At 34.2% G+C, this 12,903-nt stretch overlaps 1 protein-coding gene across 2 annotated transcripts in view; it reads right to left on the bottom strand.

The window, feature by feature from the left end:
• The window catches only part of LOC149771251 (uncharacterized), a 123,299-nt gene that overhangs the window by 56,564 nt on the left and 53,832 nt on the right, over window positions 1–12,903 (bottom strand). For both annotated transcript variants that reach the window (XM_089948681.1, XM_089948682.1), the window contains exon 9: window positions 2,932–3,053. In XM_089948681.1, the coding sequence (XP_089804807.1) occupies window positions 2,932–3,053 (122 nt within the window). The remainder of the gene's footprint in view (window positions 1–2,931; window positions 3,054–12,903) is intronic.

The following is a 12,903-nucleotide window of genomic DNA, read 5'->3' as shown; positions in this document are numbered from 1 at the left end:
CACGAGGCCATGATTGGGAGGCAGTCATTCTGCAAAGAGGAGGCAGTCACCTGGGAACTCTAGGGAAGGAAACCAGCTGGTGTGCCAGTATTCCTGGGACCTGTGAACTGAGACAGATGGTGTGCTGCAGAGTAGGGAAAAATATCAGCAGTCCAACGGGGAAACCCACTAGACCATACTGGTTAGGTAGCCATTCAGCAAAGAAGAGACTGCCACCTGGGAACTCTAGGAAGAGAAAACAGTGTACAAGTCTTTTTACTGGGATTGCAGCATAAAGGCGTCTAGAGTAGATCAGCCTTCCCAAAGACAAGTAAAGAAGTAGCCAGTGGCGGGCAGATTAAGGTTGCCTGCTTGTATGGGGTTGTCATTTTGGCTTCAAAGCACATATTTTATCTATTCGATGCCAAGATCTAACTTAAAACTAGATACTGCAAAATATAGCGTGACACCAAAATAAAATAGGAAAAAAAAACTCACAGATTGGTTTTAAGTTTTGGAAATTGATATACACTTTGCATGCAAAGTTCAAACTTGAATAAGATGAAATAAATGAAATTAATAACTTATTCACTTGTCCTAATTAAATATGTGGCATATACATTATTGGTTAGGGATTGCCCGCATTGGTAGAACTGGGCAGAATCTGACCTAATATTATGTTAAAGGCATTTCAGAAAGTTCCAGGATGCATTTGGGTTCTCTGGCTGGTACTTTCCCTCATTTGCCTCACCCGGACATGATGTATTCCTGCTGTGTGAGATACTCTTATAGAAAGGCCCAAGACCCGTACATTTAAGCATGCTGGAATGGGTCGTCATCAAGTGGTTGACCCTTTCTCATATGAGAAACCTATTTTTTATTAATATGTTTAATCCCCAAATGAGCACGATGTGTGTACTGAGTGGGGTAAGCTCGCTGAGAGCTAAACATATGAATGCATAAACACAGATAGGTGGAGGCTCTCTTTCCCTCCCATGCAACCAATTAAAAATCCAGCAGTGCTGGGATTACCATGTTGCACAAGGCCTTTAGGCCATACACGACTATAATCGAATGATAATGCAAGTGAGAATCAGCATGTAGAACTAGAATAAAGAATTACATAGGTAAAAGAAAACCCCTCTTACTTGTCTAATACCACAAGTGAAGCGCAGTTACATTAGAACAGGCCCTAAAACAGGACACAGAACAAGAGTTAACACTGGTAGAATATGACAAAGAAACAACTGTAACTGGGCACTTTATAAAAAGAAAATTCAATTACATTTTGTAATGGTTCAATAGGAAAAGTGCACAATCAAGACTTAAAACAGCACGCAAAATGACACTGAATATTGAAGTGAATGACAGAATATTATAAATCTAACTTATGTAGACGCATTCTGGGACATGCTGCAAAAGATTTAATTTGCATGAAAAATATTAAAAAAGAGAACCTGGAAACTGAAATTAATAAAACTAAAAAAAATTATTTAAAAATAAGTGAGTCTGTATTAACTTTTGCTTAGAGAGCAGTCAGAACCTTTTAAGTAATCACTGTTTTGAATATTTAATGCTAAAATTGCCGTTCTGGTGGCCTATGTGGTTAGAGCATCCACCTCAGATGTGGGAGGCTGAGGGTTCAAACCCCGGCCAAGTCATACAAAAGACTTATAAAATGTTACTAGCAGCTGCCTTGCTTGGCGTGCATAAAAACTTCCCACATTCGAGGCAGATGCTCTAACCACTAGGCCACCAGAGCGGTCTATTAAGAGGTTAGTTAGGAAAAGTCAGACTGGTTTCTGGATAATATGACTGGGTGGGACATGATTTTAAATGTTGCGACGTGATGCTGCATTGTTAGGCATCTCTGTAAACTGCCACACTGCAGACATCCTAGTGATATGACTATATTTGTTAAAACTATGTCAGAAATCTAAACCAAGCACAAATAATGCTAGATTTTGAGAAACAGGTCATGTGTTGCAATAAATTCTTTTATTTGTCATGGCAAACACTTCATATGGTTCATTTCTTGGCAAATGCATACTGTATTTACCGTGTATATTGAAATATTGTATTTGTTGTCACACCATAAATTAATTTTTTGTGCACTGTATGTTCTGGGACACATTATTTTTTCGAGTCATAAGTTGTGGGACACTTTTTAAACCATTCAATAATTACATGTCAGAAAATGCACACAAGCTTAAATTTTATTTTAAAAACTATGAAAGTGTGTACTTGAGATAAAACACTATGATCACTGCAGCATCTTATAAATCCAACTTTTCTCCTCCACATGTACGATCCATACTTTCGGTGCATGAATATGTTTTAGCTTTCTCATGCCCTAAACACTTATTATTGGAGACAACACATCTGAAGCAGAAACTGCAATAACTATAGTAAGATTTGTTTTATCTGCACCAGTCATACGAATTCTGACACTTGTGTTTTTTCAACAGTCTGTCCGGGAATAAGGTCAAAGTATGCCAGAGTTTCATCCATGTTAATGATCATATGGTATATATATATATATATATATATATATATATATATATATATATATATATATATATATATATATATATATATATACACACACACAAGCATAAAATATTGCACTACCCTTGAGAAGTATGTAATAGCACCTTGAAGTAAATCATGAATAAATGTAACCCTTTGAAATTGACTTTCTGATTGACACTGGTAAGCAAAGTATTTGCAAAATATTAAAAGATAAATGTTCATGAAAAGAAGTCTTTATGAAGGTAATGGGCATCCAAAAATTTTAATAATCCCACCTGTACGATACTTTTATGTCATATTTTTCTATTAGTGGCATAATCAATGTGATGCATATAACCTTCTTTATCATTTCATCATACCCATCTAGATTACTGTCTCTTTCTCTAAGGAAATTAATAGTAGACATTAGTGCAGTCTTACCTGAAGTAGAGGATATTTCCGATATCATGTTGAAATTTCATGAATAGATTTAATTCCTCCATTGACTCAATTTTAACATCCCCTTCTTGACTCATTTTTTCTAGCAAATGGTATGGAATCACCTATATGATACAAGGAAAACACACACAGTTTACTAACAAGATTCCTTATGGATAACATAAGATAAAACTATGGTATATTTTCACATTCATTATTATATTGTTCCAAATCTGTGCTCTTAAAATAAGTAATAGAAAAGAGTGAAGACAACAAGCTTTGTAAAATTTAGCAAATAATTTATTTCCCTAGAATACAAAGTGAGAAATGAGAAAAAAGGAACTTAAGGTATTGTGAATTAAATCCCAAAACTAATCCAAGAATGAAAGACACAAGTCCGAGTAACAAAAAGTCCTGAATAAAACTTGGTTCAAGTCCCAAAGAGATCAAAAAATTGTAGGCAATGACGTGTCTGTTATAGTCAGTGAAGTGCTGATGTCTCTTGTTGAATTACAGAAATATTACTCCAGGTTTGAATTCAGTACAAATTCCAATGAATGTCTTTATCCAAGAATTTTTTCAGCACACTTTTGTATTTCCAGAGAAAATAATCATTTGAATTCATTAATCTGAAGAACATACAATTCAGCCTGAACTGGACACAACATTACAACACAATAGCCTATAAAATTCCCGTGGGAATCTCCAAAACCCTGACCCTGATCAACATATTTACCACTTTTTATTTACCTGAATAATAATTTGGTTAACTAGCTCATACACATAGAGTATAATGTAGCTATTTTTAGTTGTTTACATAAATGAAGAAAAAAAGTCAATCATGTCAAGCAGAAATGATCAAGTCCAACAAACAACGTTACATTACAATAACTTTTAATGAAATAAAAAAAATTTAACTAATAAACAAACAATTAAATTAAATATCCATAATATTATATGGAAAATAGAATGTAGGAGTTATTCTACATTAACAAGGATTTTAATCATCATTTAAAAGCTTAGGCTCTAAGCATTCTGTTTGTGCATTTTTTCTGGAAGAATAGTTGTTTACATTGGCCTATGCAATATTCTCATAATGTTTCAGTTTTCACTATGCCTTTAGATCAAAACATTGGATATTACACTCTACAGGTATTTTGGATATGAAACTGTTTCACTTAACTCATTAACCCCTGGCACCACATTTACATGTCCGGAGATAGCATCCTACTTCTGACCTCTGCAGTGTCAAGGTCATTTAAGATACGCAAAAGCAGATGATATTACTGAACAGTAGACAGATGTAGTTCTATAATGTTACCAAATAATCTGACCTTTATACTTGCATTACAAAATATTGCAGGAAAAACATACTTTTGAGACCCAATTTTTTACACCAAAGATTTGCCCGTTGTCAGATTCAGATTTTGTGTCCAGATTTTAGACTTTTTGGTCTTTTATCTAATGCTGACCAGTCTGAACTACACACAGACAGAGGAACCTTTGCAAAATGTAGGATAAGTTGGGGATTTGGAGTAAGAAGTGGCCGGTACATGAAAATGATGGCCCAATAAGCAACAAAAAAAAAAACTGTTATTCTTCTGAACATGCACAGGCGAAATAGCCAATGAAAACCAACATTTCTAACACAACTAGGCATCAGCCTAAATGAAAATCTCTAGGAAGCAGATGCATTTGGATGTATTCAGAAGTAATCACCATTTCAGGTGAAAATGACAAAAATCTCCAGGGGTTAATAAGTTAAAAGCATAACAAATGTTCATGAAGATATAAAAGTTTAGTCTATTCTGATGCACATAAGAGAAAATACAGTAACTATTTTAATCAATCATTGATATCAACAAGGAAAAACAATATCATGGGTATATTTGTTATCAAGCACAATTGGTTTTATTTTACAACTATCTTGCAATAAAGGTTGAAAATATTTGTTGTTGTCCTTATATGCATTCCATCTGTTTACTTTCTCTTAGTTTTTATATTTAAATTATTTGAATGCATTGTCTTACTGTGATGTAAGTCACAAACTCTGATAATCAAGGAATTTTTAAAACAACATTCAACAGACTTGTGTCTCTATGACTTTAAGGAAACTATCAACTATTATGTAGAACCAGGCAGCCTTGTATTTCAATGATTTTAGACACCAGGATCAATTCCTGATACTCTTTACAAACTTTCTTGATACTCAAATACCCACCTACATAGTTTGTACTCTAGTTCACTGGTATGGCAAACAGTAGTACTATCTGGGAAGGGGAAGAACAATATCAAGTTCCTTCCATGTACCCAACGTGGTGAGGCATGGAGGTGTACCTTTGCCTTTTTTATTTAATATATGCATAGACGTGTGAAATTGTACGCTGGTCATTATCACATGGGGGCACATTTGACACCAAAACGTGCTATTTCTTAATTTTTTTTAGTTTTGCTAATAATATGTCATCAATAAGTGCTTTTTCTCTCAGAATTATTGAAATTGTTACAGATATGTGAACCTTATGTGTTTGAGAATGATATCATCTATAATAAACAAAAATCTCTATGCATGGTCTTTCAGTCAACTTCCACCAATTACAATCTCCTCCCTCTGTATTTTTTAATTGACGGTCATGCTCTTGTACACATCAACATCTGTATGTATTTGGGTCATATTTTAAAATCAATTTGGTCAGATGATGAAGATATGATCAGATGTTACAGATTTGTTGTTTACCAGAACAATAATATCCTTAATTTAGAAAATGTTCTTTAGAATCAAAATTGGATCAATCAAATCTTATTGCTACATAATGTACAATGCTCCTCTGTAGACAAACGTTTAGTGAAAGAAAACTAATTACTGATTATAATAACAGTCTTCATTTGCTGTCAATCCTTTCAAGATGGAACAGTGCCTTGACCATGTTTGTAAACTATACTGTATTCAGTTTTGAAGAAGTAATGAGAAAGTATGCGTTTTCAATGATGACAAGAGTATCTATTAGTAAGAATTGTATCTTTACATCTCTTTGGAACTATGACACTTATTTAATTTTTTGTATTATTGATAAATTTTGCAAATTTCTCATTAAATATCTTACATAAGTTTGATCTTCAAAATGCCATACTTCTCGAATCTTTACAATTACCTCCTTTATAAATATTCCTACTAAAACAATTAAATGTTTGTGGATAATCATCTCTACACATGGCAAATAACCTTGTAGAAAACAAAATATTCACACATTCATAGACAAAAAAATGGTTCAAAATATTTATAATTTTATTCATCAAAAGTAATTTTAATTTAGATGATGTTTTAACTGCAAAGACAGATATTAAAACTTTATACAAACGTTATTAATGGTACTAATTTAGAATGGTTCCATTTTAGAATCTTTTGATGAATAATGCGCACAAGTGTCTTCTTGACGATTAATAAACAATAAAATATATTACATTTTTGGGTAGTAAAGAGGATGAAATCTATTTTCATTTCCTGTTAAGCAAACATGATTTAAAAGCGTTTAAATAACAAAGACAATGTTGTGCCTGTTTGAGAGTTCAATACTGACTGTACAAAACAGGTTATGAATCTAGCAAAAACCTTTCTATTAAGTGTCCATATTACAGTCCACCACTTAACATTTAATGAACTTATAACATGTAACGAATATTTTGTTGCATGTCCTCATTTTCTAATAAATTCCCGCAAATACACCCTTCCCTCACAAGGTGTTGTGATGGAGAGAAGAACGAAGATTTCCTCACGTAACTGAAGGCTGTCACGCTATGGAAACTTGCCAAGCTTGAGGTACGTTTTGATATTAGTATATTTAGTTACCTTGATGTATGCTCTGTTAAGTATTAATGTATTTCTTTCACGATTCTTTGATTAACTTCTTTTTTTTCTTTTTCTTTTGGTGGGGGGGGGGCACGAGACAGACGCTCCCCCCACCAGTTAACCAAAGAGGAAATTGTTTATGTGTTTGTGTTTTCCCCCATAGATGTGTTGCATCTGTTATTGTTTTTAAAGGAATTTAAAATTTCAAATCCAAGTTTGAATTTAGAAATTTCGATCACGGTATTTCTAAAATTGGCCCTAGTGTATCTATAAAGTTGTATGTCCAAATAAGGTTTCTGTTACCTTTTCCGGGTTTCCTCCCTTAGTTCTTTTTAATTGAGCTTGCTACAGGTCCCCTATGTCCCATGAGTGCTATATGTTGCTGCTATTTGTTTTGTTTGCTATATTTGTTTATGTGTTGGGACTTAGCTCTAAATCAACTTTATAACCCAGTTGTTCTATTTCTCCCTTGATGGGATTTTTGTTTTGTTTTTGAATTTTGTCAAGAATGCGGTGTGCTACTCTATAAGTTTAAAACCTTAGTGGTTTGGGTGTGTGTTATATAATACCGCTCTCATATGTCAGAGATAAGTAACTGTACTCGAGATGGGGTCAATACTTTATTTATTTGGTGTATTTCTCTCATCTCGAGCAGGTTATCTTGCATTTATTTATTAGCCAAAATTTTCCGAGATATTTTTTGATGAAAGAGTAGAAGGAAGCAAAGCAAGGTAGAAGAATAGTAAGTATTTAAAATTAGTATAGGAATTTTTTTTTTGTTTTTTGTTTTTATAGAAAGGAAAGAGTGTTTTGGCAAGGGAGCATCCGTTAGTCTTTCCCAATTTTTATTATTTGTCCACATGATCTCATTGTGTCCACTATGTAATCCATCACTGTATATAAAGTATTTTTGTCAAAATTTCCGTCTAAGTATAGCAGATTTTGTGTCTTATATGTAGTTGTCTTTTTAATCTCGTCGATTACTTTTTGTCTTTTAATTTGTCTTTATTCACACTGTAGTATTGTATGTGTCTTACTTAAGTTATATTTTTTACACAGTGGGCATTTAGGCGATACTCTGATCATATGCCGCTGCACTGCGACCTCTCCTGTTACCATACATTATGCATGCATTTAAAGCAGAGGCTCTGTATTTTTAAAGATCCTAACTTAATCCAATTCCCCCATGCTAATTTCCAATTTACATATCTATTTTCCAACTCTACTTGGCTAATTACTTTTTCTGTTGCATTTTCCCTAATCCACCCATGTTTTTTCCTTTCCTATACCCCATAATTCTACTTTGTCTCTATATTTAATTAAAACTTCCCTAATTTCTCTAAATTTTCGCGGTGTTTCTAAAAGTCTACTTAATTTATTGTTTGTATATATATCCTTTCTGTGTCTCATGAGCAAGCCAAACCAATATGTGTATATGGCTTCCCATGCCATATCGGGAACTGCTTTTAAATTTTTAAATCTATTTATAATATTAGTGTATTTCAGTATAATAGGATGCGTAATAGATAGACCCTCCCTTTCCCTAGCTTTATATATAGTTTCTTTCTTTACGTAGTGTGTTTTATAATCCCATATATAGTCAATAATGGAGTTATCTAATGTTTTAAGTATGTCATTTTTTAGATCTATAGATTTCATTATATAATTAAAGTTTGCATACATGTATGCTTTTGCAACCTGAATCCGTTCCATAAGGCATAGTGGTGTTAGGACCCAGATATCCGTGCTTTCTGTTATTTTATTTTTTAAGAGTTTAAGGTTTTCCTTTTCTTCATTTAAGCCAAAGTATATTCCTAATGCTTTGACTGTTCCCTTCCAGTTTCCTATTTTTAGAATTTCAGTTTTGTCATGGTTTATTTGGGAGCCTGATGCTTTACCGAAATTGTTAAATTCATTCATCAAGTGTTTGAATGAATTCGCATCCCTTAGAAAGTTAGTACAATCATCTGCGTGTTGTAGCATTTTTATTTCTTCCTTTATATTGGGAATTTGAATGCCTTTAATGTTTTCATTGTCTTATTTTTAGGTTAAGCATTTCTATTGCTATCATGTATAATAGCATGGATAGGGGGCAACCTTGCCGCACCGATCTTTTTATCTCAATTGCCTCTGTATTAGTTCCATTGACCTGTACGACTGAAGTTATCCCATTGTACAGGATTTTAGTCCAATTTTGGAAATTTTTTCCAAAACCGAATTTCTTTAAAACTTTTTGTATATAGTTTTGTTGTAATCTTTCAAAAGCTTTTTCCTGGTCGAGAAGTACCGTGGCCCCTCTCTGTCCAGAAATGTTAATATAATCAATAATTGTTCTAATATTTAAAATATTATTTTGAATGTCACGCCCTTTGGCACCACATGTTTGATTTTTGTTAATTATTTTATCCATACCTTTTTTTACTCGTTCAGCTAGAATTTTGCTGAAGATTTTATAATCTGTTTCTAGGAGGGAGATGGGCCTCCAGATTTTTATGTCATTCCTGTCTCCCTTTCCCTTATACTTTATATAAGCGTAATCATTCCCTCCCTCATACTTTCTGTCATCTTGTCATTTTTTAGAAGTATATTATTGTATAACCATTCGAGTATGGGTGACAACTCACTACAGAATTTACAATAGAATTCTGCAGTGAGTCCATCTCTCCCTGGTGCTTTCCCTTGTGCTAAGTCCTTTATCACTGCTTCAATCTCGCTTTGTGAAATGAAGTCATCACATAAGGCCTTATGTTCTGATGAGATCGTTTCGCATTTAATCCCATTCATTTTGTATCATGCAGATGTATGACCAAATGATGTACATGCTCTCTATGTGCAAAAATTAAATGACATTAAACATAAGAGACTGTCTGATCTGTGTAAACTCTAAGCAAGATGGATAAAATTTGTCCTGTTTGTGTTCAGTTCTTCCTATGTATATTTTGATCATGGTGATATTTTCTGCAGACCTTTTGGCACTTAGTTCCAAGCCATCATTTGGTATTTGTATTGCAAAATGATAACTAAAAAAGTCTATTATCTAGTACAATACATTTTAAAGCAGTATCATTAATAATAATAATAATAATAATAATAACCTTATTTAAAGAGGGTAACACAATTAGCTAAAAACTAATCTACCTTGAGGCCCTCATACAAAGGAATTTATTTATTTAAGCTGCGTCTCTGAAGCCACTGGATATATTGGGTTGGGAAGAAGTAAATAGAGTGAGCATTTCTAATCTCAACTGGAATACTATTCCAGAGCAGAGTTCCAGAGTATTGGAAACTTTTTTTTAAATAACTCCTTATTTGGTTTGGGAATTTTATACTGTTTGGTAGACATGGATTGCAGGTGGGGAGTATTACCAGGTAGCCTATACTTGAATAGTGATTGTAAATATTCAGGAGCACTATTATGAGATATCCTGTACATTAATTTGGCTTTTCTCAAACAGATTCTGTCTTTAATAGGTAATATTTTTAACCAACCAGCTAAACTTTCCTTGCTTTCTTTCTGGATTGATATTAGCCCAAATGCTCTTTTTTGAAGATGTGCCAGCTCTGCTATGTTTTTATCATTTGAATTACCCCATACTGTACTACAGTAGTCCAAATAGGGTTGTATGTAACTGTTATAAAATAGTTTTCTGTGCCTTTCAGGGAGAAAATGTCTTAGCCTACTGAGAAGCCATAAACTTGAATTGACTTTTTTACTGGCATGTTTGATATGTTCAGTCCATGATAGGTTATTATCTACCAGAACACCAAGTAGTCTATCATTAACTGATGATGAAATTGATGAAAAAATACTTGATGTCATTCTGATATACGGATTCTTTACTAGACTACTAATCTGTTCATCCTGATTTTTTTTTTCTACCATCTCCTTTAGTCTTACTGGTACCAGTGCTTTTAATAAAATTGTAACTTCTATTTTCTTGCAATCTAAATATTTGTAGTGATGTGTTATTGTCAAAAGGTAAAATGTGCTTAGTGTTGTAAAATCTAAAACTATTAATTAGCAAGGGACCAAAGTAAAAAGAGGACAGAAATTATTGCCATATTACAGTGCTGTTAGAAACAACAGAATAGTCATACAAGATGTATTTTGCACAAAGTTGTAGTACTAGCCCTCGTACTGTCACCATATATTCTACTTAAATAATTATATCATTATTTCTGTATATTCCTATCAGTATTTTCCCAGTGGTAGTAATTTTCCGATCTGATGTTGTTCATTTCTTACGCAATTTTTACACATAAAGAATTCTCACTGTATCATTAAAAAACAATGTAATCTGCACCAAATTGAGTTGTTTGAGAAGAAATTAATTTTTTTAACCCAAAAATCACTGAAGCTACGAGCTCTTGCATTAAAGTCTCACATTAAATAACATTTGAAGTAGCCACGATAGTAGTTTAGGATGCAACTGTACCAATTTCACCTTTGGTATATCCAAATCTTGAATGTGATTGAGGAACATAACTCCAAAATAAACACATCAGTTTTAGAACCTGTTCATTGACTATGAATCAAGTATCCGAGTCCAACTGAATTGCTAGAAATTTTTTAATTCTTTTGACAACATCATAATTAGCTGTCAAATATGGAGTAAGCCTATAGTGTTTACGCCATCCCAACCAAGACCCTACCACAACCACGTGACCATGCCCAATGACATCACAGTAATAATCACTATACAACTAGAGATGACATCTCTTCGAGCAGCAGAGGGGCTGTACAGACTGAAACTTTTTGCACAATAAACCCCTCCAGGAAACTATTCCTCGATAGAGGGCTTATTTCGACGAAATAAACCCTTCTATTCAGAATACAGGACAAAAAAAAATGTCCCCCGAAAACTCGAAGAGTTTCCAGGGACAAACTCGTTGAGTTTGCACTGACAACTTGGGTTACTTCAATAAATCTGAAACAGTTTCCGTGGCGGGGTCGTTATTGAAAAATCCATGGGTCGGGTCCATCCCCTCTGCTGCTCTGGGAAATGAGTTTCCAAGGAAAAACATTTTTATGTTAGCGGAATTAAATCATTGACAAATAAATAATGGCAAATATTGGAGAAGCACATACGACTAGATTAGCTCGAGAACGTCTCGAAGCAATTCAGAAATTTCTTCCTGTCCGTGATAGTGTCAGACAAAAATTACAACTAAGACAGCAAGCACGGGAAGGCTTTGCAGAGACTACGGAGGAATTATTTAAACCCGTGACCAAAGCTACTGAAAAATCCGCAGCTGTTACCAAAGAGGCTTTAATAGAGCAAAGGAAAATTTTACAGGATATTTCAGCTGGACTTAAACCCCCGCCTCCACCCGATGAAGTTGTTGTGTCAGTACCTGCTGGTAAGCGAGTAACAGGGAGAATTACTGACCCCGTAAAAAGATTTACGCCGGATTATATTGAACTTCTTAAAAATGTACCAGAAGAGAAATTACCTGAGACAATACTGTTAGGATTGATTAGAAGAGATGTGTCTTTAAACCCAGAACACGGTTCTATGACAGATGATAATTTTATCAAATATTCGTATCGTATACGTGAAAATAAAAAACAAATCAGCAGGGACGATACAAAATACGATAGACTTGTAGATGCTATACGTGAACTTGAAATTCCACCATCGCAACCTCAAGAAGAAAAATCACCGTTGCAACACACAGAACGACAACAATATCCTTCACGGCGAAGAGCAATAGATCCTGACCTAACTCCGTTAAGTGAATACGAGGCTGCATCTGAAGGAAGTCCGCGGGGCCAAAAATTCAAACAAACTAGGTCGCCGATAATTAGCTTAACAACATCTTCTGAAAGTTTGCCTCAAGACATTTTATCCCCAAGAATTGTACCATCAACAGGGGAGGGTTTAGGATCCGGTTTTATTGCCTGCCCTAATAATATCATCGATGATGTATCACGGTTGGAAGTTCTCATCGGAGGAAGACGTGCCGGAAACAATTCTCCGGAAATTATAAATGAAGCCGCAGATATCTGTCAGAGACTATTTCAGCGTGGCATCATGGATATCAGCATCTACCGGGGGCTCATTGATGAACTCGCAGACGGTTACCACAGCGACTAATAATTAAATTTGCTAGCACATTCAGTTAGA

This window comes from Sinohyriopsis cumingii, unplaced genomic scaffold, assembly GCF_028554795.1.
Source record: "Sinohyriopsis cumingii isolate HCF-2022 unplaced genomic scaffold, ASM2855479v2 utg002017l, whole genome shotgun sequence".
Taxonomy (NCBI): domain Eukaryota; kingdom Metazoa; phylum Mollusca; class Bivalvia; order Unionida; family Unionidae; genus Sinohyriopsis; species Sinohyriopsis cumingii.
This window is presented reverse-complemented; position numbering and strand designations above follow the sequence as displayed.